Source organism: Leptodactylus fuscus, chromosome 6, assembly GCF_031893055.1.
Source record: "Leptodactylus fuscus isolate aLepFus1 chromosome 6, aLepFus1.hap2, whole genome shotgun sequence".
In the NCBI taxonomy this organism is placed as follows: Eukaryota; Metazoa; Chordata; class Amphibia; order Anura; family Leptodactylidae; genus Leptodactylus; species Leptodactylus fuscus.
This window is the reverse complement of record NC_134270.1, coordinates 40353255-40378941: the sequence shown is the minus strand read 5'-3', so window position 1 is coordinate 40378941 and position 25687 is coordinate 40353255. Positions and strand designations below refer to the sequence as shown.

The 25687-nt window shown below is 43.9% G+C and overlaps 1 protein-coding gene across 2 annotated transcripts in view; it reads right to left on the bottom strand.

The window, feature by feature from the left end:
- ALG9 (ALG9 alpha-1,2-mannosyltransferase) overlaps positions 1-24502 on the bottom strand; it is a 79349-nt gene extending 54847 nt beyond the window's left edge. For both annotated transcript variants that reach the window (XM_075279790.1, XM_075279791.1), the window contains exons 1-8: positions 24394-24502; positions 22977-23115; positions 21365-21499; positions 21018-21088; positions 20329-20417; positions 19444-19579; positions 18086-18173; positions 16765-16870 (exon numbers count right to left, since the gene is read on the bottom strand). In XM_075279790.1, the coding sequence (XP_075135891.1) occupies positions 16765-16870; positions 18086-18173; positions 19444-19579; positions 20329-20417; positions 21018-21088; positions 21365-21499; positions 22977-23115; positions 24394-24500 (871 nt within the window). In that variant the 5' untranslated portion in view covers positions 24501-24502. The remainder of the gene's footprint in view (positions 1-16764; positions 16871-18085; positions 18174-19443; positions 19580-20328; positions 20418-21017; positions 21089-21364; positions 21500-22976; positions 23116-24393) is intronic.
- Between the last annotated feature and the right edge of the window lie 1185 nt (positions 24503-25687).

Sequence of the window (25687 nt, the reverse complement as noted above, 5' to 3'; positions counted from 1 at the left end):
GGTTATTAGTGGAGCTGCAGCTATTAAATGATGCATAGAGCTGGACACGGTTAGAAATGGTGAAATGTAATGTCCTTTTTAAGATACAGTGGGGCAAAAAAGTATTTAGTCAGTCACCAATAGTGCAAGTTCCACCACTTAAAAAGAGGAGAGGCGTCTGTAATTTACATCATAGGTAGACCTCAACTATGAGAGACAAAATGAGAAAACAAATCCAGAAAATCACATTGTCTGATTTTGTAAGAATTTATTTGCAAATTATGGTGGAAAATAAGTATTTGGTCAGTAACAAAATTTCATCTCAATACTTTGTTATATACCCTTTGTTGGCAATGACAGAGTTCAAACGTTTTCTGTAAGTCTTCACAAGGTTGGCACACACTGTTGTTGGTTTGTTGGCCCATTCCTCCATGCAGATCTCCTCTAGAGCAGTGATGTTTTGGGGCTGTCGCTTGGCAACACGGACTTTCAACTCCCTCCAAAGGTTTTCTATAGGGTTGAGATCTGGAGACTGGCTAGGCCACTCCAGGACCTTGAAATGCTTCTTACAAAGCCACTCCTTCGTTGCCCTGGCGGTGTGCTTTGGATCATTGTCATGTTGAAAGACCCAGCCACGTTTCATCTTCAATGCCCTTGCTGATGGAAGGAGGTTTGCACTCAAAATCTCACAATACATGGCCCCATTCATTCTTTCATGTACCTGGATCAGTCATCCTGGCCCCTTTGCAGAGAAACAGCCCCAAAGCATGATGTTTCCACCCCCATGCTTTACAGTAGGTATGGTGTTTGATGGATGCAACTCAGTATTCTTTTTCCTCCAAACACGAAAAGTTGTGTTTCTACCAAACAGTTCCAGTTTGGTTTCATCAGATCATAGGACATTATCCCAATACTCTTCTGGATCATCCAAATGCTCTCTAGCAAACTTCAGACGGGCCCGGACATGTACTGGCTTAAGCAGTGGGACACGTCTGGCACTGCAGGATCTGAGTCCCTGGCGGCGTAGTGTGTTACTGATGGTAGGCTTTGTAACATTGGTCCCAGCTCTCTGCAGTTCATTCACTAGGTCCCACCGCGTGGTTCTGGGATTTTTGCTCACCGTTCTTGTGATCATTTTGACCCCACGGGGTGAGATTTTGCGTGGAGCCCCAGATCGAGGGAGATTATCAGTGGTCTTGTATGTCTTCCATTTTCTAATTATTGCTCCCACAGTTGATTTCTTCAATCCAAGCTGGTTGCCTATTGCAGATTCCGTCTTCCCAGCCTGGTGCAGGGCTACAGTTTTGTTTCTGGTGTCCTTTGACAGCTCTTTGGTCTTCACCATAGTGGAGTTTGGAGTCTGGCTGTTTGAGGGTGTGCACAGGTGTTTTTTTATACTGATAACAAGTTTAAACAGGTGCCATTACTACAGGTAATGAGTGGAGGAAAGAGGAGACTCTTAAAGAAGATGTTACAGGTCTGTGAGAGCCAGAAATCTTGATTGTTTGTAGGTGACCAAATACTTATTTTCCTCCATAATTTGCAAATAAATTCTTACAAAATCAGACAATGTGATTTTCTGGATTTGTTTTCTCATTTTGTCTCTCATAGTTGAGGTCTACCTATGATGTAAATTACAGACGCCTCTCATCTTTTAAAGTGGTGGAACTTGCACTATTGGTGACTGACTAAATACTTTTTTGCCCCACTGTATATTCAACTATATTTGTCCATAGCGTAAGTTACACCAAGTGTCAATCCACCCTAAATATGTCAAGGATATGATGTCAAGTGGCTGTAAAGGGCAGTCAATGACAGCTAGAACATTTAGCTTTTCATACAAAAACTTGGTGTGTAGTGGATCATTACCCTGCTACAGAGGGAAGTCATCTCCACAAAGATCCAGCACAAAGGGTACATTTTAGTTTTAGAATAATGGATTACTATATAACCTTTCGGAATATGTAGTTGGTTTGAAATAAATGTCCAACTGCACAGTACACAAACTACTACTGTAAATATCACATTTCCTGCTATCGAGGGTGGCCAATGTTTTCATGTTGTGTTATTAGAGAGGTTATCTGGGAAAAAAACAAAAATTAAATACTAAACTAACCCCCCTCCCCCCGCCTTAAAAAAAATAAAAAAAATCTATATTTACCCATATCCCTGAGAATACACAGGCACACTTTATGATAATCCGGTGACGTTCCGTTTTGCTATTTCCAGAAACCAATAGTCCCTCACCCGACCCCATCATATTTACCTGTCTTTAGTCTTCTGTCACAAAACGTCACTTCCTTCGTTTCTGCCGGGGCCTACACGATAGAGCCAGAGATTCTAACCCTATTGTACAATTGCCGGCAGAAGTGAAGAGTGCCGACTACGCATGTGCAAGAAGTCCACAGAAGAAGGAGGCAGCGGCAGCACAGAAGAAACTGATCTCCATGACACAGACAACAGGTAAGTATGATGCGGTGGGTTCAGCTAGTTAGATGGGTAGGTAGGGCTAGTTGTCCGTGGGCTATCTAGGGAAACAGGGACGGGGTGTGAGAGAGGGAGGGGGAGGGAGTGAGGGCGGGATCATAGGAGTTGTAGGCTGACAGCAGGAAGCTACCCATGTAAACAAATGCAGAGGATGCCAGGAGCTCTCACAGAAACTCAAAAATCACCCAAAACACTGCTAAAGATATTTTGGTGCAATTATTAACCCATTAATAGCACTAAAATACCTTCTTTTCTTTTTTTTTTAAGTTTTTATTGCCTGGAAAACCCCTTTAAAGTTTTCTCCTTGTCTCCTTACATAGGACTTTCTGCCAAAGACCCAATGTAATAAAGCAACATGACATGGTAGTACTACTATATATTTTTTTTCAAGCCCCAACTAAACATAGTTGAATAACATGGTTCTCAAAGGGATTTTTATTATTTTTAATTAAACAAGGGTATTACGCTTTGTTACCCTTGAAGTTAAGTGATTCATCTCTTAGTTCATAAGCATAATAATAGTAATAATAATATATAATCTATAATAAGTGTTTTTATATAAGTAAAAATATATAACAGAATTTTTTTTAGTATAAATGTATGAGAGATTTAAAGAGAATGTGCAATCTATAAAGTCATGAGAAGTCGTGCACAAATTGATATAAGACAAGAACATCAAAGAGATCCAGGAAGTGCCAGTTCTGCAGGTTTGGAACATGTCAATGTAGGAAAAGTGACAAACTATCATTGCGACAAGAAGCCAGGTGGATAATAAGATTGAGCGCCCTGGGTCCCTTATGGTTAAACGAAAGAAATTATGTGCCCATTATATATAAAACTGTTATGTTTCTATATGTATTTTTCTAAAATTCCTACTTTTATGAGATAGATGAGTTTTATATGCAAGTGCCTTATTCTTAGGACTACAGAGCACTGCGCTATTATACCGCAATAATATTATACTGAATAAAGAGGAGTCTAAATGTGACCTCCACGGTTGTCAGACAGCGACATCGCATCTCTCCATGTGCCGTGACGCAGTTGTGTCACTCTATATCGTTCAGCGCTCAGTGGTATCTTCATGAGATGACATTACCGGATGACACCGCACAGAAGTGAGGTATAAGGCGCTGATGTGTAGTGAAGACTTCAATGGCATCTATATATGGATGAAACGTGTGGTTATATGAAACAGCTGTCACTATATCACCCGGTTTTGTTTTATTGTGCTGAAATGCCTCTCCCTGCCATTGTATTTTTAGCAGAGAGACGGAATAAAGAGGACACGCTTATACTAATAATTGACAAGTGCCGCTGCGTTACTTCTGCAAGTTCTTTGCCCATAAAATTTTTTTATTCTTGGGCCTTAAGAAGACATCTTGGGTAATCTCCCAAGCAGTGGCTGTATATGTGAGTTATTCTATGCCATCTGCTCCTCAGCTGTGTCACATGACTTGCAATAACATTCTACAATAGACGCAGCGTGTTGTGTGTGGACCGCTCCTCCATTTATTCCAACAAGACTCACATAAAGGGTCTCATATAAATGAACCGATACTGATTTCTTCACGTGCAAGTTGTAGAGTAAGAGTATCAGTCACATGACACAACTGAGGACCAGAAGGCAGTGGGTGACATATACAGTCACTAGTAACAAAATTACCTCCATTACAACTTATATCATCTCCCTTTCTTTCGGACTTGTTTCCACACATGGGGATAGTTTAGAGGTTACTACCCAGTACAGAGTTCCCCAATTTGAATGGATTGCCGGTTGTGCATGTGTGTTCCCAGTCCAGTCAATTGTAACAAACTGCTATGTGACTCAATCGATTTCTCTTTGATAGTCACATAGCAATGAATAAGCAACAGAGTGTATGTGAGACACAAGCCTTATACATATTCACAACATAAAGGGGTTACTTGGGGAGTAAAACCAGTGAATTCCCTGCATTGGTCAGCCATTATTACTAATATACATGCCGATGCCCCATTTATTAGCCGTACAGAAGGAAGTAGGGAAGGTCAGAAATCTCAATCCCTTGCATTGCCTGAGGACACTCCGAATCCATTTTACTCAATAGACCGGTGGCCTGAATAGAGGGGAGTCAATGACGTCAGTGAGAGTCGGAGCAGCTGCAGGGGAGGCAGAAGAGCGAGAGTCTCTCAAGCTGCCCTCTGATGACAATGGTTATTCTCAACAGTGGTTCAGTAATCTGAACATTATAGTCATTTGCTGTAATGGAAATCATCTCTGCACGTATTCTATTGCGACATTTAATACTCCTCCAAGGGGGCGGCCAATGGTCTGATCCGTCCCGATGACAATAAAGCAGGTCCTATCCTGCACGATGTCACCAGAACAGAATGGATCAGAAGTTCCCATAGAGCTAAGTGCATCACAGAATGTACTTGGGTGTCAGTTCAAGTGTCATCCAAGTGCATTCCGCAGCAAACTTGGCCCCATATCGGATCTATGTGCATGGGGTCTTCCTTCCTAGTAAACCAGATAGACTTGTGTCAACCTGAACAGGCAGAGCTGCAGATGAGTGAGACAGGCTACTTCAGACTCCCAATAGGTACTGTAGCTAAACTGTAGTCACAGATAACAGCTCTACCATAATGCAGCACAGCTAAAGAGCATCCAAGCAGCAAGATCTGCGGAAAATACATAGCAGGTAACCATCACCTATGGGTAATGGCTTGGATATTAAGGCTGGACAGACACCAGAAACATGAAATCCATGGCTAAGTTCACATCTGTTTTGGAGACTCTCTCGCAGTGTGCGTTCAATATCACTGTCCTGCATGTCCGAGTTTGAATCCGTGCAAAAAAAAAAAAGCGGTTTCCAGGTGCAAACGGTGGCTTGCTTTACAAGCCCATTGAAATGAATGTGTTTTTAAACTGACCGCATACAAGCCAACCCCAATCTGTTTTTGTGCAATTTCGGCGGAATCACGGTGGGCAAGCTGCAGGTGCAAATGTGAACGTCCCCATATATAGTTCCATATTTAACCACTATTGTAGTGCTCCGCCTATCCGTTCTTCTGGTCCACAACAATAGAAAAACTGACGCTAGTGTGAACCTGGCGTAACTTATACTGCAATGAGCGCAACACAAAGCAAGCCCTTTACTATGCCGTCTACTGGGCCCAGTTCACCTGTATAGGAATGTCTGCTGTAAATAAGAACAACAGGCTGCCGCACCATGCCCACTTGAGAAGTACTGGCATAAACAGAGTTAAGGAGACAAACCATAGCGCCATGCTGATGCTGGCTGCGGGAGTTCACCTTCCTTCATACATCCGCTCCCCCTGCTCCCCTTCTATGTGATCGATGCAATCAGCCGGGAAATCACAAGCGCTGCTCTTAATCACCGCACTGTTGTGACAGCTGCTACCAGCTACGGCAATTTGCTGCAATCAATGCCACTTAAAAAGGGTACAGCGCGGAGAAGTGGTGGGGGAAGGGGAGCGAGGCAGAACAGAGGGGAGAGCTACTGAGGAGGGGGATACAGAAGAATACCGTACTTACATCTAAGTGTCTCAAGTCTCATTCATTGCATTAAACAAAACTTTCACCTCCTCTACATGACCTCCTATAATAATAAAAATAATTTTATTTATATCGCGCCAACATATTCCACAACACTTTACAAACCACTTATTAATTCAGTCCTTCATTTCTACAAAATTACACCAGGTGCAATAGCTAACACCTAAGGTTGGTGTTACACAGCTGTGATGTAAGTCCACAATTGAGGGTTTTCAATTGCGGACACATTATATTCAATGCAACCTCTTACACCACTGGATATTTTATTCGTGGTGTGGCCGGGCCGCAACCATGGTCCGCAATTTAAAGGACATGTCCGTAATAGCCGTGAATTGCGGCACTACATGGACTGACCCATAGAACTCTATGGGCGAGTGCGGTAGTTTACGGGCATCTGCGGTGTCTATGTTGCTGATCAGCTTTGAACAGAAAGTTCACAGAGTTTTTCTCCACGGACTTACTTTTACCATTACATCTACAGGAAAGCCACCGGAGTTTCCATAGATCTAATTAACATGCTGCGATTTCCAAAACCGGACCTGCTTTGGAAATCGCAGCATGAATCCCATCCACTTTGTTATTACTGTAAAACGCTGCAATTTTTCCCACGGCTTGCTTGAAAAAGTACCTTAAAGGTACGGAACGATCGTCGCTGCATTGTTTCCAGGCATACCTCCTCCATGTCGTGTTAATGTTACTTTGAAGAATCAATAAAGTCTTGTGGATTTTTATATACGCTCTGGGTAAGTGCCCTGCAATTATTTTTTCCTATTGCCATTTTTTCAGCAATTGCGTCCCACCCCTCCTAATAGTATCATTTATTATCAGACCATGATGAGAAGTTCCTTCCGCTACTGAATAAGCTGAGTAGTAGCTGACACTTACACTAGTGCCACCTCATGTCATCTATTGTATGTGTCTTATGCTCTAGACTCTGCAGGGCCAAGCGCCAGACCATCTTGCCCACTTCTGTGGAATATGTCATTACCCTATAATCGGTGGAGGTGCAACCTCCGGGACCCTCACCAATCATGAGAATGATGGCGTCGTCCCTTATCATTAGAATGGGGATGCATTGCACTTCCTGCATAGATGGTGATCGGTACACCATTGTGCAGAAAAAACGGTGAAGGAGAACACTGCTGTGGCCCCCTTCTTTCTCAGTATCTGTAAGGGCCAAACCCTCACCAGTCAAGTAATGACATATCCAAGTGAAATGTCATCACTTTACAGGATACCTCTTTACCGATCGGGCAGAAAGCTCATCACCTGCCTGATCATAGAGAGTACTGTGCAGCAGGTCACATAACTGGAGTCCAGGGATGGGGGTAATTCATCCGGCCACCAGGTAAGGAGTGGAATTATAGATTATCTCTTTGACTAAAGACCACCAAGGAAAGGGGCTATGATCCCAAACCATAATTGAATCAAATATGAGACCCTCCACTACCCTACACCAATAAAGGAAGAGGGTACTACTAGATATCAGCAGGACATTTTAAACCCTAGAGAAGGCTCAATTCATTTTCTAATTTTCCGTTGTCTAAGCGTAAATGTAACGATCTAATGGTCTGAAAAATATGGTGTATGAGTATTAGAAGATCTGTTAGGTACTGGAGTCCAACATAAGCTAATATAAAGCTTGGTGAAGAATAAAGCACAGAATTGGTGGGGTGCTTACAAGTGGTGTAAATGATTCTCACTGAAGAGTGTGTGTATGGGGACTTACAGACAACGCAAATTAAAAGGGATGGTGTAGGGAGAAAAGGCTTACCGGTAAAGCTTAATGGGGGACCAAAATTCCCCCTAAAGCTTCCATGTAAATGGTCTGCTAGTGTGCTGGCATGACCTGTGCATCATTCACTGTAATGGGTCTGCTGGGACTTTAATCTCCTGCAGCCCCATAGAAATGAATAGAGCGTTGGTCACACAAGTGCTCCATTCACATGGAGGCTTTAGGTAGACTGTTGATACCCGTTGTCCTCATTTTTAGGGGAATCCCATTGCTCGGACAAAATAACCCTGTGTTGCAGATAGGGGAAAAAAGTGTCCTTAATGGCAAAACCCCTTTAAGGCTGGGTTCACATGCGGCTTTTTTTTATGAAGAACTGTGGAAGAATTAATAGTATGTTACTACGTCATTTCATTAATACACCAATGATCACTAAACTGAAAACCTGAGGTTTCATGGTTGTTAACACACAAGAGAGATGCCTGCGCAGTGTGAACCCAACCCCATACAAAAACATAATCAAGTTTCCCACTGCCCCCATTATTACCTTTGCTGATGCTCCGAATCTTGGTGACATCACTGACCACGCTCTACTCTATAGACTCTGCAGCCGGAACAGAGTGGAGTCGGTGATGTCACATAGAGCTGGAGTAGAAGTTGGAGAGGCAGTATGCACAAATTTCCAGCAACCCAACATACTATGCAAAAATAATCATTGGGGCTCATGGGGACCTGCTGATATAATAGTAATAAAGCCACTCCAGTGTAAAACCCCTCTAGTTTGTCTCTAGTGTGACTGGTATGAGTTCATTTACATGTTTCCTCCCATAAGCATGTCTGAAAAGTCTCCATACATAGCTATGTCAGTACAATGAGAAACAGAACCATCCCCATCCCTCTCCAAAAACCCTGCTCTGAACTCCAATACAGTGATGTCTGCAGATGAGTTTTTACAGAGTTCTATTAGCGTTTGACCAGGCCCCTAAGCTGGGGGGGGGGGGGGGGGGGGGGGGGGGCATAGGCTTCCCTCATTACACTATCATTGCCTGTTGCATTGAACTCCCTACACATCACTGACAAGGCATGAGGCACAATGTATGTCTTCCATTCTCCTCCCGGCTCCTGTGGCACCATAAAGTAGGAGACAGGACAGCCAAGAGAAGAAAAGAAGACAAACATACTTCTGTCTGGAAAGTAGGAATGTATACGATTCAAAACAGCAGGCAGTGGTTGTGTGGTGAGAGGGACCTGGATGGGATGTGTGATGCAGCCAAAAGTTACAGACCGGTATGGTGGCCATGTAAGACATTATAAGGGCTTGTTCACATCTGCGCCCGGTCTCCGTTCTGCAGGTTTCCGTTTCCTGCACAAAACAGAGGCAGGAGATGGAAACCTGCAGGACTCTTTCAAACTCATTCATTTGAATGGGTTTGAAAGATGTCCGGCCGTGAGCGTTTTATGCTCTCCACCGCGAAACCGTTTTTTTAAAAAATCAGACACGCATTACTCGGTGTCTGATTTTAAAAAAAACGGTTTCGCGGTGGACCCACTGTGACAGCTTTCAGAGTGACGGAAAGCTGAGAACGGAGACCCGAACGCTAGTGTGAACCTAGCGTAAGAGGGATAGAAACTTAAGTTAGGGTAAGTTCACACTGGGTTTTTTGGTCAGGATTTTGAGGCCGGAATAAACGGCTCCCAGAAAAAGAAGCGATATGCTCATTCTTTCATGCGGATTCACCTTGCAATTCGGCTTGAAGCCACTCTCTGTTGACTAGACCCTAATCCGGAGCGGAGTGCACGACTGGATGCAGGTGCACCGGCATCCAGTCGCAGTTACCCGTATTTTGCTCTGGAACCTGAGGCGGCCTCCTCTTCAGGTTCCGGACCAAAAAACCCTGTGTGAACTTACCCTTAAACTTTTGCCCCGGGCCCCATGAGCCTTTAACTACACCCCTGGATTTCTCTGGTCTTCTTACATGAGTTCCTTTGCAATAATGTTTTTCCCCATAAAGTACAGCCTAAAAAATAAGTCTCTCTTCAATGACAAACTGCTTTGTACTAAGCAGGTACAATAACCCCTACACAGTCTACAAATGAGTGTCTCTGGTTTGACAGGTATAAGTTCATTTGCATGGTAAAGCAACAATACACAAGCCTAGATCATTAAGATCAATGCCAAGTGGGTGGTGTAAAGCACATCAAAGACTATGCAGTGTTCGGGAAGTGATATAAAGGCCTAATATTAGCTACAAACATTAAGCCATGAAGTGTATATAAGGTACAAACATAAATATGCAAGAAAATTACAAGCTATCCATTATCATTTCTCCCCCACTGTGACTGACTATAATATATCCCACTATATAACCCCAGTGATATATTCTTATATTGATTTACATTTCCTTTCATGAAAACTATAAAAAAAAAAAAGCCACTAAACCTCTACACGGTGTTCTTTTCAGTCTACGTATTCTCGAGCTTATTACGTACATTTTTTTATAACATCCCATAAATTACATTACACAACATTTTTAATGTGAATGTTTAACCAGTGGACACGACGCACAATATTTTACGGTGAAAGATTTCAATAAATGTGCAATTAGTGTGAACAAAGCCCTGGCTAAAAGCTGTTTTCAGATGACGGTCTGCAATGTACGGAGGACAGGATTTTACATTTCAGCATAAACACGTTCCCCGACTCCCCCAGTGTGCTCATTAAGAAAAAGCAGAAGCGGCCTTTATGTGTGCACGGGGCTGTAATCAGGAGCTATTCCCTACGTGTGTCACAGCTCTAGTGGACGGACACAATGCGTCACCGGGGACCAGATCAGTCAGCTGCTGACGCAAGGTGTCTGTACAGAGGAGGAAAAAAATAGGAGCAGAAAAGTTCACGGTGAGTCACGGTTAAAGGCATGTAGCCCTGTTATTGACACGTTACAACAGATTGTCAGTAATAGGGCCTATATTACGTCCGTGTAGTGCACCCGGCATAGAGGACTAGTAATGATATACAATGAGGACGATGACAGGAAAAGAGAGAAAAGAACCAAAATGTTAGGTTTATTTGGCTTTTATAACACGCACGTTACGTCCTGTGTATTATATATCTATGGTGCAGTCTCATAAGGTTGTTGTCCGTTTCATCATTCCTTTGGAGCTCAAATGAAAAATGGAGCAACTATACTTCATTCCGTCTGTTTTCTGTGTTCATGTTTCCATGGTAACAGACGACAAACGCTGTAGTCTACCATGTTCCCACAAGGCACCCTGCTGCCCCTCATCACTCACGTACTCTGAGCTCATGTCTATCTGCCCAGGTGAGGGCGCACAGGAGCTCAACCAGCTGACTAGCCAAATGTACAGCCTGGCCGGCGGACCTCTCCACATACCCGGAGCGCTATTCCATCGTGCCAGTTATTCTGCTTCCTAGTGATTTCCTGATATCACTTTGTAATGTGACTACCCGTCTCCTGCGGATATAGCGATTCTCACCTTAGGGTGCATTCACACGGAGTAACATGTTGCGTGACCTGGCACGTATAAGCCGTGTGAGATTTTGAGCGCCATATATGCTCCCATTGATTTCAATGGGAGTTAGTCTCGTATACGCCACGTTATTTTGCAAAATAACGCGGCGTATACGATCCAGGCTCCCATTGAAATCAATGGGAGCATATATGGCGCTCAAAATCTCACACGGCTTATACGTGCCAGGTCACGCGGCATGTTACTCCGTGTGAATGCACCCTTAGACTGAATTATTTTTGCTTTCCGTTCTGGGACCTGTAGTTCTACAGCTAAATTCTGACTGTATTTGTCCCTGGTCCTCATATTAGATTTTACCTTGGCAGCAATGACTTCATCACAGATTATCGGGTAATGGCCCCCTTTTTTGGCCAATTATACTTTTTTCCCCATCAACGCTGCAAACATAACCCAGGGATTCAGAGCTGCATAGTCCACATCCCAGAGACCTTCAGGCCTTAAGACACTACTAAGGCTGGATTCACACCAGCGTTCGTACTCCATTAGAGGATTCCTTTCCTGAATCTGCTTAAAAAACGCAGAGAGGGGGGCCACACGGTGGCTCAGGGGTTAGCACTGCAGCGCTGTGTCCTGGTGTTCAAATCCCGCCAAGGGCAAAAAACCATTTGTGAGGAGTTTGTATGTTTTCCCCGTGTTTGCATGGTTTTCCATCCCATATTCCAAAAAGACATACTGATATGGGAAAAAAAAAAAAATTTAAAATTAAAAAAAAAAAATGTAGAGAGAAAAGTCCTGCATTTTTTGGCCAGAAACCCGGCAGAACCTTTATAGTCTATGGGGTCCACGGGTAGCTGTTGTTTAAAAGATATCCTATCATTAAAATGACATTTTTTTGTCCCTAACACGTAGGAATAGCCTTAAGAAAGGCTATTCTTCTCCTACCTTTACATGTCTTCTCCGCAGCGCCATTCGGCAGAAATCCTGGTTCAAACAGCACTGGGGGCGCCCCCAATGCTGCAAGAGAACTCTCCAGCGCCGCCTCCATCTTCTTCTGGAACGCCCTTACACAGTAAGCTTGTGTAAGCAGCTGTTTTCTTGTGGCCCTAGAAGATTGAAACCCAAGACGGAAAAAGACACAGGGAGAGGGTGTTCCAGAAGAAGATGGAGGCAGTGCTGGAGAGTTCTCTTGAGCATTGGGGACGCCCCCAGTGCTGTTTGAGCGCTGGGTATCGCCCCCAGTGCTGCAAGAAAACTCATTTGCATATTGAAGAAAACCAGGATTTCTAACCAACAGCGGCACAGAGAAGACATCCGTCTTCATAAATTTCCCCCATACACCTTGAATGACATGTAAGGGGGCATGCTCAACAACTGCTACAATGATTATAAATAAAGATGGTGGAAATGGTGATCCTTGCCCACTTTAATTAATGTCTCCATTGTTTTTAATATATTTATCCTAAATGTGAAATGTTTGTGAGTTTATGATTTGTGACTTTGGATGTTCGGATGTTTGGCGGTCAATCACGCAAAACCCGCTCCACCTATTTGGCTGAAATTTTCCACAAACATAGTTAATACACACGATTGCGCAATAGGCTACTTTTGCACACAATAACCCACCTACGTTTTCCACACGAACCCCACAAAAAACAAACTGACATCACCATCTCTTCAATCTCACACACTTTGGACCATAGCAAGCCCCTAAACTTCACATTACCCCCTACAGCCTAGCCTCTAACCCCACACACTCACATACACTCACCGGCCACTTTATTAGGTACACCATGCTAGTAACGGGTTGGACCCCCTTTTGCCTTCAGAACTGCCTCAATTCTTCGTGGCATAGATTCAACAAGGTGCTGGAAGCATTGCTCAGAGATTTTGGTCCATATTGACATGATGGCATCACACAGTTGCCGCAGATTTGTCGGCTGCACATCCATGATGCGAATCTCCCGTTCCACCACATCCCAAAGATGCTCTATTGGATTGAGATCTGGTGACTGTGGAGGCCATTGGAGTACAGTGAACTCATTGTCATGTTCAAGAAACCAGTCTGAGATGATTCCAGCTTTATGACATGGCGCATTATCCTGCTGAAAGTAGCCATCAGATGTTGGGTACATTGTGGTCATAAAGGGATGGACATGGTCAGCAACAATACTCAGGTAGGCTTTGGCGTTGCAACGATGCTCAATTGGTACCAAGGGGCCCAAAGAGTGCCAAGAAAATATTCCCCACACCATGACACCACCACCACCAGCCTGAACCGTTGATACAAGGCAGGATGGATCCATGCTTTCATGTTGTTGACGCCAAATTCTGACCCTACCATCCGAATGTCGCAGCAGAAATCGAGACTCATCAGACCAGGCAACGTTTTTCCAATCTTCAATTGTCCAATTTCGATGAGCTTGTGCAAATTGTAGCCTCAGTTTCCTGTTCTTAGCTGAAAGGAGTGGCACCCGGTGTGGTCTTCTGCTGCTGTAGCCCATCTGCCTCAAAGTTCGATGTACTGTGCGTTCAGAGATGCTCTTCTGGCTACCTTGGTTGTAACGGGTGGCTATTTGAGTCACTGTTGCCTTTCTATCAGCTCGAACCAGTCTGGCCATTCTCCTCTGACCTCTGGCATCAACAACGCATTTCCGCCCACAGAACTGCCGCTCACTGGATGTTTTTTCTTTTTCGGACCATTCTCTGTAAACCCTAGAGATGGTTGTGCGTGAAAATCCCAGTAGATCAGCAGTTTCTGAAATACTCAGACCAGCCCTTCTGGCACCAACAACCATGCCACGTTCAAAGGCACTCAAATCACCTTTCTTCCCCATACTGATGCTCGGTTTGAACTGCAGGAGATTGTCTTGACCATGTCTACATGCCTAAATGCACTGAGTTGCCGCCATGTGATTGGCTGATTAGAAATTAAGTGTTAACGAGCAGTTGGACAGGTGTACCTAATAAAGTGGCCGGTGAGTGTATACTTTCCCACTTTCACCCTCACCTTCACCATACTGCAGGAGCCTACCTCTGTCACTCTCTGGACCAGCCATGTTTGTCGACCCCCACCGCCGGGAGGATCCGTGGCACCGCCCACCACACTACTCCACTAGCTTCACAGGAGCATGCGCACTTTGCACACATAAACAACGTCTTACTAGCACGCCACCATTTTGCGCCTCCACCTTAGGCCGCAGCACACGAAATCCTGCCTCCAGCCCGCAACAGTACCCGACGCCGCTATCACCTCCCTGCTGTTTCCTCTGCACGATCCATCCACCAGCTCGACAGTGGTAAGTTCACGTACGCCATAGCCCTTCCCTTACACAATCGCGCATACACTGCGCTACCCCCGTCATGTCTCCGGTTCCTGCCAACTTTGCATCCTCCACCGCCTTCTCTTACCTGTCCTGCGGCTCCCGTCTGTCCCTCTCTGCGCGGAAGCATCCTCCTGCTCATCTCCGCCACCTACACTGGGCTAGGCTGCCGCCGCGAAGGTTCCTATAGCAGCCGCTAGCTCTCCCACACAGCTCAGTGTGCCCAGGCTGCTGCAGGCTATGCTATGTAGCCTGCAATAGCACTGGCACGATTATGCAATACATAGCAATACATTACGATTGCAATACATTGCATTGTTCAGGACACCCCCTGCTGGTGTACAACGGTATTGTTTTGCAAGCTGCTGGATACAGCCTGCAAACCTCATTAGCATTACAATAAAAAAAAAAACAAAATAAAAAAACAATACTGTGCAACACACACATTACCTATCCCTGCCTCTGAAATCCCCCACTCTACTAACTAAACTAAACATTATGCCTGCATACACTCACAATATTAGGCAATGCATTGCAATACATTACTATTGCAATGCATTGCATTATTCAGCGCACTGCCTGCTCCTCTTCACACCCACTAAACGCCCATGTATTTGCTGAAAATACACGTGTACGGGTCCATTCACATGGCGTAACGCGACGCTCAATTGGTGCTTATTTTTACGCCGAGTGCCGCGTTATGGGAGTGTTTGCGCCGCGCTATTTAAGGTGCGCGTTTACGGCCGTGTAAACCCGATCGTAAAATTTCACCCGCGACTCGATTTACACACTTGTACAATCACCGCAGACGAAGTCGCGGGTAGCAGCTGGTAATATATAAATCTATTCATTTTTAATTACTAGTAACAGAGTTGTCAAGAGTCAGAGTCGGTGTAACTCGTGATGGATCATCGATGGCTTGTCAGCGCCATATTATAGAGGTGCTAGCTGTTACATAAAACTTTTAATATGTCAGAAGTTTTGTTTGGTCCAAGAACTGCCCAATTATCTAAATGTGACTCATCCAGAAAATTTCAAATCAGCATTGAAAATGAGTCTCAATAAATCTTTATCAATAACGTTACTAGAAGAAAGAACGACTGCCTGCGGATGTACTTAACTTATAGAAACCACTGCTCATTGTAAACCTAGGAGTCCTAGGAAACAAGTGGTGTGAAAATACAAATGTGAATTCTGCTGTACAGGATTTGATGAATTGCCCTCAATATGTTTTCTGCTAGCAAAGATGTAACACAAAAGTGCTGCACAAGATACGTGCGGTCCAGGACTGAATTTCGCACAGTACTATGGCGACCTCTGCTGGTGGCAAACAGCACACGCATCTTAAATCTCTTCCAAGTACTTTACCATAAAACGTTTCAGCAAGTGATAAAATAAGCGTTATTCTGAAATGTAGAAGGACGGACATGGCTACAGAAGCCAAGCTGCAACTTTCTATAATATATTTAAAGTGCAGGATTTTTTTTATTCTTAATATTAGTCTGGAAGCTGTAAAGTTGTTATTTTTCTAGCAGTGTAACTTTTCAATCGTACCATTCTGGAGTGCCTAAAATGTGACTAAATTTTACCACCACGTTCTGGTGAAACCCACCTGCTTTCACGAATTTTAAACTCTGCATTGTTCACCATGTGCCATAACTCTTACATTTACTCAACCGTTGTTACCTTACTGAGCGTTGTGATTGCTACTGACAGAACATTTAAGGGGTTAGATACCTGGATCAGAGTTATTGCTGCCACAGCACTACAGCTGACGGAGCCGGCTCCACTTGTGATACGACGCATCGCAATGTACTTATTGTATAATGCATAAGGAACTTGTGATTATGACAAAAATTAAAGGGGTTTTCCGGGACTGATGATCTATCCTTAAGAAAGATCCTCAACACAATGAAACCTTGTCTGAAGACCACCCCTTTAAGAAGACCCTTCCTTCTTTAAGGTCAATTTTTTCAGGGAACAATTTTCTTCCCATTATTCTATGCAAGCTGCTTTGTCATTTCAATCAAAAAAATAGGCCTAATATAGGCGAGGAAAAAGGAAACATCTATTAGCCCATGTGCAACATTTGAGAAAGGTCCTCGATGGGCAGAAATATTTTGCATGGGACATAAGGTAAAAACGAGATGTAAGCAGAGCTTTACTAGTCTGATATAGACACGCGAGCATCCGGTACATACCGTACAAATCAGGTCCATGAGGTGTGAAGACATTATACAGGACAATATTTAGAGGGGCTATAACAAGCTTTCCATAATAATAACTGTCAATCGCCACCAATGGAGCCTGTGACACACAAAAAATGAGAAAGGAGTCATTATACAAAGAATAATCAAATACAAAGTATTTTACAGAGGGGAAAAGAAGAGGGTCAGTAAACTTATTATCATTATTATATCCAGGGGGCGTAACTACCAGGGTAGCAGCGGTAGCCACAGGGCCCGGGACATTAGGGGGCCCAGCGACAGTCGCTAACGCTGCGTTTTTTATAGGCCATTACCTGCTGGAGTTACTGCAGCAGGTAACAGGCCCTATTTACTTACTGATCATGGCTTCTGCTCACGGCCGCTGTCACTTCCCCTTCTGCGGAGGCCGCTGTGAGAAGAAGCCGGGATCACTTAGTGAGGCCACGGACCCCACAAACCCCATTATTATACTAGGGAGTCTTTTCAGGATCGCCAAGGGAGTCCCGCCATTCCTAGTTACACCACTGATTATATCTTATTCACCCATGTTCAAATGTATAAGGCAGAGTTGCAACTATTGAGATCTAATCCCCATTTGTTCTATATGTGGCCACCCGGTGGCTGTGATGTGAATTGCAGCCTTTTAAGACTTGCTAGCACGTTGCAATAATGTATAGAACTGGTGTTATGACAAATTGGGGCCCTTAAACAAAATAGAACAGGGTATACAAGAGGAGTAACACTATATCTGGACATATATCAATTGTGCAGCAATTTGTTCTTATGCCATTCCTACCATAAGTTTATGAATAAATTGATAATCAGGTGAATTAGGGTATGTTCACACAGAGTTTTTTTGCAGACGGATTTTGACGTGGAATCCACCTCAAAATCCGCTTGCAAAAATGGCTCCCATTGACTTCAATGGGAGCTGCTCACTTTTTTTCCCGCTAGCTAGTAGCAGAAAAAAGAAGTGAGATGACCTACCTTGCCGCGGATTCCAAAGCTGATTCAGCCATTCATTCGGGCCTAATCAGGAGTAGGAAGCCATAACAGAATGCCAATGCTTCATCAACATCCCGTCATGGTTCGCCGCGTGGAATGTTCACATGGCGGAAAAGGTTTCCACGACCCTTTTCTCCGTGTGAACATACCCCTAGACTCCAAGAAAGTCATTTTTTTTCCATCCATTAAGCCCATCCTTTTAAAGAATGCAAAATAAACATCATTCGTTTACATAGACATCTAATGTGAAAAAAAACCGAGAGAGAGGCGCCTGGTCCTCTTTAAATACTCACATAGTGTTTATACCTACCAGAAATAAAATTAGCGCCACCAGACACCAATTAATAAAACTCTTCCATTTGCGTTTCAGAAACAGTAAATCGAAGGCGATGGGCACCCTGGAGATGAAACACGAGATACCTTATGACAACAGGTTTGAAGACACAGTACCTATATTAGTAGGTCATCTAGTTGCACTTAGGCTGCGATCATAGCTCACTTATTTATTTCTAGAGCCTGGCATTCATTTACAACCTTCTCTTAGCTTCAGACTTAACACCTGTTGGATGTAAAGTCTGTGTGTCCAGGATGCTGCTGTCTTTAAGGGGTTTTACAGCCCCTAGGATGGGTCATCTGTAGCTGATCGGTGGGGGTCAGACACTGTTACCCTGCTGCCTTTGGGCACTAGAAGCAGCCCTGCTCCCATGTAAAAGTACTCACATCTTCACTCCTGGATTGTTTTCTCCTTCTTCTGTCCATAAGCGGTCTCTTCTTCTGACGGACACTTATGCTGGGGAGTGTGCAACAGGCACCATTCCCCATCTACCAAGAAGAATCTGCCAGGTTTACTACTCTCTCTCTGTACACTGATACATAGTTTGTGTGATTCTCTGTCCCTCTTCACATTGATGTGTGTGCTCTTCTATCCATCCCCATTACAGTACAGCTTCTATGATCTTGCCTTCCTGAAATCCTGGATGCTTTCCCCTCTCCACACTGTAATCTCTTATATACGTCTTCCGCTCTCTGACTGTTACTATCCCCAGCACTCAGACAAGGAAAGGGGTGAGCAGAGAGACTTTACACAGCTTATGTCATATTCAGCATAAAAACCAGCTATATGAAGAAACTGTACAGACTCTACATCAGCAAAATGGAAGGGAAGTTAAAATTAAAATTAGAAAGCTCCTTCATTTTGTATTTAGAAAGCAAACAAAAATAAAAATTCAGTGCAAAGGATTTCTTGCATTTTAAAGGGGAGCAGAAAACAACTTCCGCGATTTGTGCATATCCATATATGCCTAGCATATGGATTGCAAAGAAAAAAAAAAAATTATAAATTTGTACCCAGGCTAGCCTTTTCTAAAAAAAAACAAAACAAAAAAAACCCAAACATGTTATGCAGTTGAACAACCCCTTTAATTCAGTACGTTGGTTTCTGAGGCGCTAATGTATGCAGTGCTGAGCCAAGATCTACAAGGCCATTGTGCGTTCACACAGGCTTTGATGTAGACATCAAAGTACATTAATGTAGTACTAACCATATGGATGTCCATGTGTAAATTTCATCAGTAGATTGCTAAAAGCATGTGCTGAATATAGTAAGCCCTGCTTACAAAAATAGGGAACGTGGAATTATGTTGTTAAAACTCAAATAGCGTTTCTTACCCGAGCACAACACTAAAAGGCCAGCCCCAAATAGCCCCAGCGGCAACACCCAGGACAGCCACAGAGACCTTCTCCATGTACCAGCCCGTCATGGCGATCAGCGTGGTGTACATGCAGAAACTGCTAGGGAGATACGCTGCAGGAAGAGATCAAGGAAGAAACTGAAGACATTAAACAAACAATGTACAACAATATCAGAATTTTAATAGCATTGATAAAAGGAATCAAAAGGTTTATAGTCAGAATACAAGTAACAGACTACAATAGGAATAGTGGAAATAATCTAATATGGCAAATTGATCAAAGGGTGACCAAAGAACCAAAATTATGAGAGAGACCTGAAATCCACCTTCTGTCTTAGCTCTTGCTCTGTCACATTCCCATGCTTTACACTGCAGTTCAGACTAGCTGCTCCGTGTAAGCACAAACTCAATAGTAAGTGGTGGACGAGTATACATGCTGCCACTTCATTCCAGGTCTATGTGGCGGACGGAAACAATCCATTCCTTGCAGTGGAATGGGAAGATCTCAGTAGCTGTGCCCCCAGCTATTAGACATTTATCACAGATCAGCCGAGTATTTCCACTCCTTACAAAACATCATAGAGCTCCACCTCTCCCTGCAGAAGTGCTCAGAGACTGCACCTTGTCCATTAGCCTCTACTAGAAGTCAATGGAGCAATCTGCAAGCAACAAACAGTCGCAGAAGTCAACCCCTTTAAGTTTATGCATACCATCCAGCAGCAAAAGACTTTTGGACCGTGGTCTCTTTAAGGTGATTTCATTTTTTAGCAGAAGATACTGAATACGTGTAATATAAAAAGTACCTAAAAGAAATTAATAGTGCCAGAAGAGGATTACCATCCCACGTAACAAAAGCACCTACCAGCAGCTGAGCAAAACATTCCTGTGCTGAGGACAAGAAAGGCCAACATCAGCCGCCCAACATGGAGTCCAAATCTTTTGCATACAGCTCTTAAAAGAGATGGAAAATAGATTAAAATGACAAAACTAAATAGGTGCTTTGTGATGGCCTCAAACATAGATCAAAGGACTCCATCGCCCCCTTTACTGACCCCCACACATTACAATTACCCCACACAGTCTAAATCCCTTTACTGCTCCTCCTCCATTTGCTGCATATTAAATCCGGACACTAAAAAACGTCAGGACTAGAGATGAGCGAGTACTATTCGAAACGGCAGTTTCGAATAGCACGCTCCCATAGGAATGAATGGGAGCGACCGCTACGTAGGGGATTAAGCGGCAGGACGCCGGCCCCGACTGCGTCCATTCATTCCTATGGCAGCGTGCTATTCGAAACTGCCGTTTCAAATAGTACTCGCTCATCTCTAGTCAGGACTTGGAACCCCCTGGAGGTCGAATTGGAAAAGGACATGGGCAGGAGCGGGATTGGAAATAAATATTTTTTGTTACATGCCAAAGTAAAAAAAAAAAAATTCAGTGACCTAATGTTACAGACCCCACTGCCACTGCTGGGAGTCTTGAGTCTCATTTTCTAATGATCATTGGGGTTCAGACAGTTATTTGGGATGTATAAAATCGGATACTTACTTGTAGAAATAAAGTTCACATAAACAGCTACAGAAAGCCAAAAAGCAGCGTATGAAGTAAAAGACCAGAACCTACAAGACAAAACAATAAATCTTATTCTTCATCAAAAGGTATAGTATGAGTAAATAAATAAGTACACAAGAAATGCTAGAGACACAGGTTAAAGCTACGACCCACTGCAGGTGCTTCTTGTGTAAGGATAGGACCTGGAAGCAGAGACCAGCAGGGACCCAGTTCCAGAACAGAAGCAGCGGGGTATCAGTGAAGCGAGTACGGCTTCCATTTAGTTTTTAACCTCTTCTTACACCATTTCTTATTCTCTCCCTAGATAATCCCTTTAGGCTTACCTTGTTTGTCTGGAGGATATTTGCATGGAACCATGCAGGAAGAGCATGCAGCCAGAGGTACGCATAGGAGCGTATTGCATAGGCTGGAGAATATTCCCATGTCTGGAATCCTTTGCCATATACGAGGTAGTGAGTCTAAAAGGAGATAAAGTTATAAAAATATATTTAATTTAATAAAAAATCAATGTCAAATTTATTTATTTTTTAATGTAGATTGTGAGCCCCATATAGAGATCACAATGTACATTTTTTTTTATCCCATTAGCATGTCTTTCTAAAATGGGAGGAAATCCACGCAAACACGGGGAGAACATACAAGCTCCTTGCAGAGGTAGCTCCTGGTGGGATTCGAACTCAGGACTCCAGCGCCGCAAGGCTGCAGTGCTAACCAATGAGCCACTGTGTTGCCCCAAAATCAATGTCAATTATTGAAGGAACTGCCACATGTTATCATGATAGCTGCATATGTCCCCCACCTCTGCAAAAAAAACGTTTCTGCCTGTTATATCTACATGCTGTGACCCCTCCTCATGTCCTCCAACCACAGTCGGCTATATTATTAACATCACTCTGCACAGAGAACTAAATGATCCTGCAGTGTGTATGTGTTTCTGTTTTAGTTGCTATGATTCCTAGGATTTCTCTATCTGCCATGAGCTTGTATGTGTTTCTCTCTTGTTATATACTACTGTACCATCTATGAAACTGTATCACTGAAATTTCCCCATTGTGGGACTATTAAAGGATTATCTTATCTTATCTTAAAGAAAACAGTTTGTTCCTTATGCCGCCATGTTGACAGAACAGCGTTTCTGTCTAGTGCATCCCATACATTCCACAGACTGTGAGGTAAGGAGAGTATATAACATAATACATTTCTTGGCAAGACATAAATCTCGGTATTCTATAGGCAGCAGTCAGGGAAATCCAGCAGAACCACTTCTAAATGATAAGGAAAAGTACTCATAAAACAATCTGCCTGATCACTGAAAGGGAGTCTATCATTCAAAATATGTGTTTTTCAATAAACCAACATTTTTAAATAAACCCTACCTTTTCTGTTCTTCTGCTCGCAGCCATTTTTGAATTACATAGTTTTTAGCTATTATGCTAATGAAGCACAGGGGGAGTCATAACGATCCTGGCCTTCATTCCACCTCCTAGACCTTTCCTGCTTTTGTTGTGAACCATTTGAGGTCAGCCGCCTCTTCGCTGCATCAGTAGCAGCAACGCTCTTCAGCGAGATCGAAATCCTGCGCATGTGCTGTGGCCTTGGCCCAACATGGCCACTGTGGGTTAGGACTGAGCGCATCCACAGGATTTCAATCTCGCTCAAGAGAGTTGCTGCTACTGATACCGTGAAGAGGAGGCTGCAAGAAGAAGAAAAAAGTTAGGGCTAGAATATCCTTTCTAAAGTCTATTCCAACATGGTTTTATTTAAAAATGCATATTTTGAATGATAAAATCCCTTGAAATAAACTTCTCTCTGTCCAACAATGATCATTGCAGAAAAGGAAAGGAAGACTGAATATGATGTGCAGGCTGAGACCTACAGGGAGTGTAATAGTGTGTGCTGCACACTGACATCCCCACTCGCTGATGTGGTACTTACAGGTTCCCAGTAGTTGAAGGTTTCGTCACAGTCAGAGATGTTACTGAGCAGCGCTGCACAAAACCTGGCAGATATCAGGCATTTAAATGCAGTCGCCCCTTCAGGTGCCCACACTTGTCCAGCCTTGCTACATGTTGATCTAGAAGATAAGCAGGAGAGGATGGGACCATTAGTGACCAAATCGAAGTCAGACATCACATAATAAATCAGATTCCATTCACATCTGTTCAGCTTATGCAAGTGCAGCTCCTAGCAGAGTCCAGATACCCAGATCCGGCACAGATCAGCTGTTCTGGCAACCAGAAGCTAAAGCAGTGGACAGGGAGTGGAAACAGTCTGCTCCTATTCAAGTAATAGGAATGGAGGTGCAGTCTCATCTACTGTATAGCGGAGGCCCCAGGGAAACTTCAGCACGGCACCTAAAACTTGAATAAGAGCAATGTGGCTTCTGCTCCCCATCCAATGCAGTAGCTTGCAGTATGAAACATGATTCTAAGGACAGACCATAAGTCCCAGAAAACTCTATGAAGGCAACAATCACACGACTGTGTGCGTATCGCCAGGCAGTGATTGAACCGCACACGGATGACATCATGTAGCGGCCGTGCTTCTGCAGCCCCATTCATTGAGGCAAGTGAACACAGTCCGCATAATGGACAGAAATATGAGCTGTCCCGAGTTTTGCTCATTGCCCTGTACACCGGATGAAAATACATGGTTGTGTGTATGGGGCCACAGAAATGAATGGGTCCGTGTGCTAGCCATGATAAACATGAGGCCTATCTCCTAGAAGGCCAGGGTCATACGTAGTATTTAAGTACTTTTATCAGGAATCTTTCAAAGCCAAAAATGCTGATATTCTATAGGGACGTTTTATGCCGCACATCCCATTTAACGGTATGTGAACTGCGGTAAAATTACTACAATGTATATACAATATTTCTGTGCATAACTTTATTTAGCATCTGGAATAACATTGCAGGATAATAGGCTGACCTGGCCAAGTCTGCCTTCTTCAACCTTATAACTTCTGGCTGCAGGGGTGCATGGAGACCCACATACATAGCCCCCATTAGTGACTGCAATAATAGGCCGCTGACCCTTGGGGGCGGTCTGCAGAGGGGGTAGATTTACCGCACATTACAGATGGCTGTGAATACAGATATAAGGTCACATGTACATGCAGTATCTTCCCCATATGCAATGAGGCATTCACTACTGTCCAGGCTCTGAGGGCCAGGTATTCCCTATAATACTCTATGCATGTGAAATAATGAATGGACACACACCTATATACCAGGATACCAGCACCCCCCACTGTACACATATGCACTGCTACACCACATCACATGTCCACTGCCAGACACACACACTCTCTCCACAGCACACATGCAGTTATACGAGAGGCAGCCCTCACTCGGCTCTGTGCTCCGTCCCCCGGCCCTCCTCCTTCTGCTTTCCGCTATTTTCTTCCCTCTCTCCACCGGTCCCTTTCCACCGATGTCGAGCCCCCTTGGACGCCATTGCTACTGAGGGCAAGAAAACTCACTTCCGCATACGGGTAATCATTGGGGAACAGGCAGACGCCATATTTACTGCTGGCGCTTTAGCTTCCTACTGCGCATGCGTACGTCAGGCAATGTGCACAGTGACGTGGAGCAGGCCAGGTGACAGGTGGAATAGGGAGATAGTGGCCCGGTATTATACAGGTGTATACCTGCAGGCAGCTGTGAGGCTGTATACAGGGTGTATCACTCTACTCATGTCATACTGGATTCATCTTATCTTATATTATAGTCAGTATACAGATGTAGCAGAGTTAAAAGGGTTGTCTGAGCAAAAATATTAGTTTCTTAAACAGAGGGAAGGTGATTTAATATTAAAAAAAAAAAAAAAATCATATTCACCTGTCCCTGGTCCTCCGGTGCCTCCCAACACGGTCTGATCTTACTGATCCATTATTGTCTTCTGACAGAAGTCCCCGCCACATGTGACCACTGAGGCCAGTCAGCAGCCTCAGCAAAGGTCATGTGACGCCGCTATCCGTTACGTTCCAAGTCCCTACTTATGGGATCCTATCATTAAAACTCATTTTTTAATGCCTACCACGTAGGAATAGCCTTAGGAAAGGCTATTCTTCTCCTACCTTTAGATGACTTCTCCGCGCCGTCGTTCGGTATATAATCCAGTTTTTGTCGGTAGGCAAATGAGTTCTCTGGCAGCACTGGGGGCGGTCCCCAGCGCTCCCGACTAGGCCCATTCATTGGGCCTAATCCAGACCGGAGTGTGTGACTGGATGCCAGTGCAGTGCACCGCCAGTCAGTCGCGGCTACCCGTTTTTTGGTTCGGATTCTGAGGCGGCCTCCACCTCAGGTTCCGGTTAAAAAAAAAAACCCGTGTGAACCCGGCCTTATACTTGCCAACTCTTCTGCAACATACAAGAGGTTCCTCATAGTAGGGGTGACCTCCCAGACTCCCTGGAGAGCCAGCTAATATCCTGCATGCCGTCGAATCCTCCCTGCATAGAATTGCTGTGATTCATTTCAGTCAGCAACGTAAGTTAAGGACACATGTAGTGGCACATTTTTGCAGTAGGTGGCACTGTGAGCCCTTAGGGCTAGTTCACATGGGGCAAGAAGGGGGGCGGATTTTGGCATGGAATCCACCTCAAAATCCACCCCCTCACACTAAAAGTCTACGTAGACCGCTAG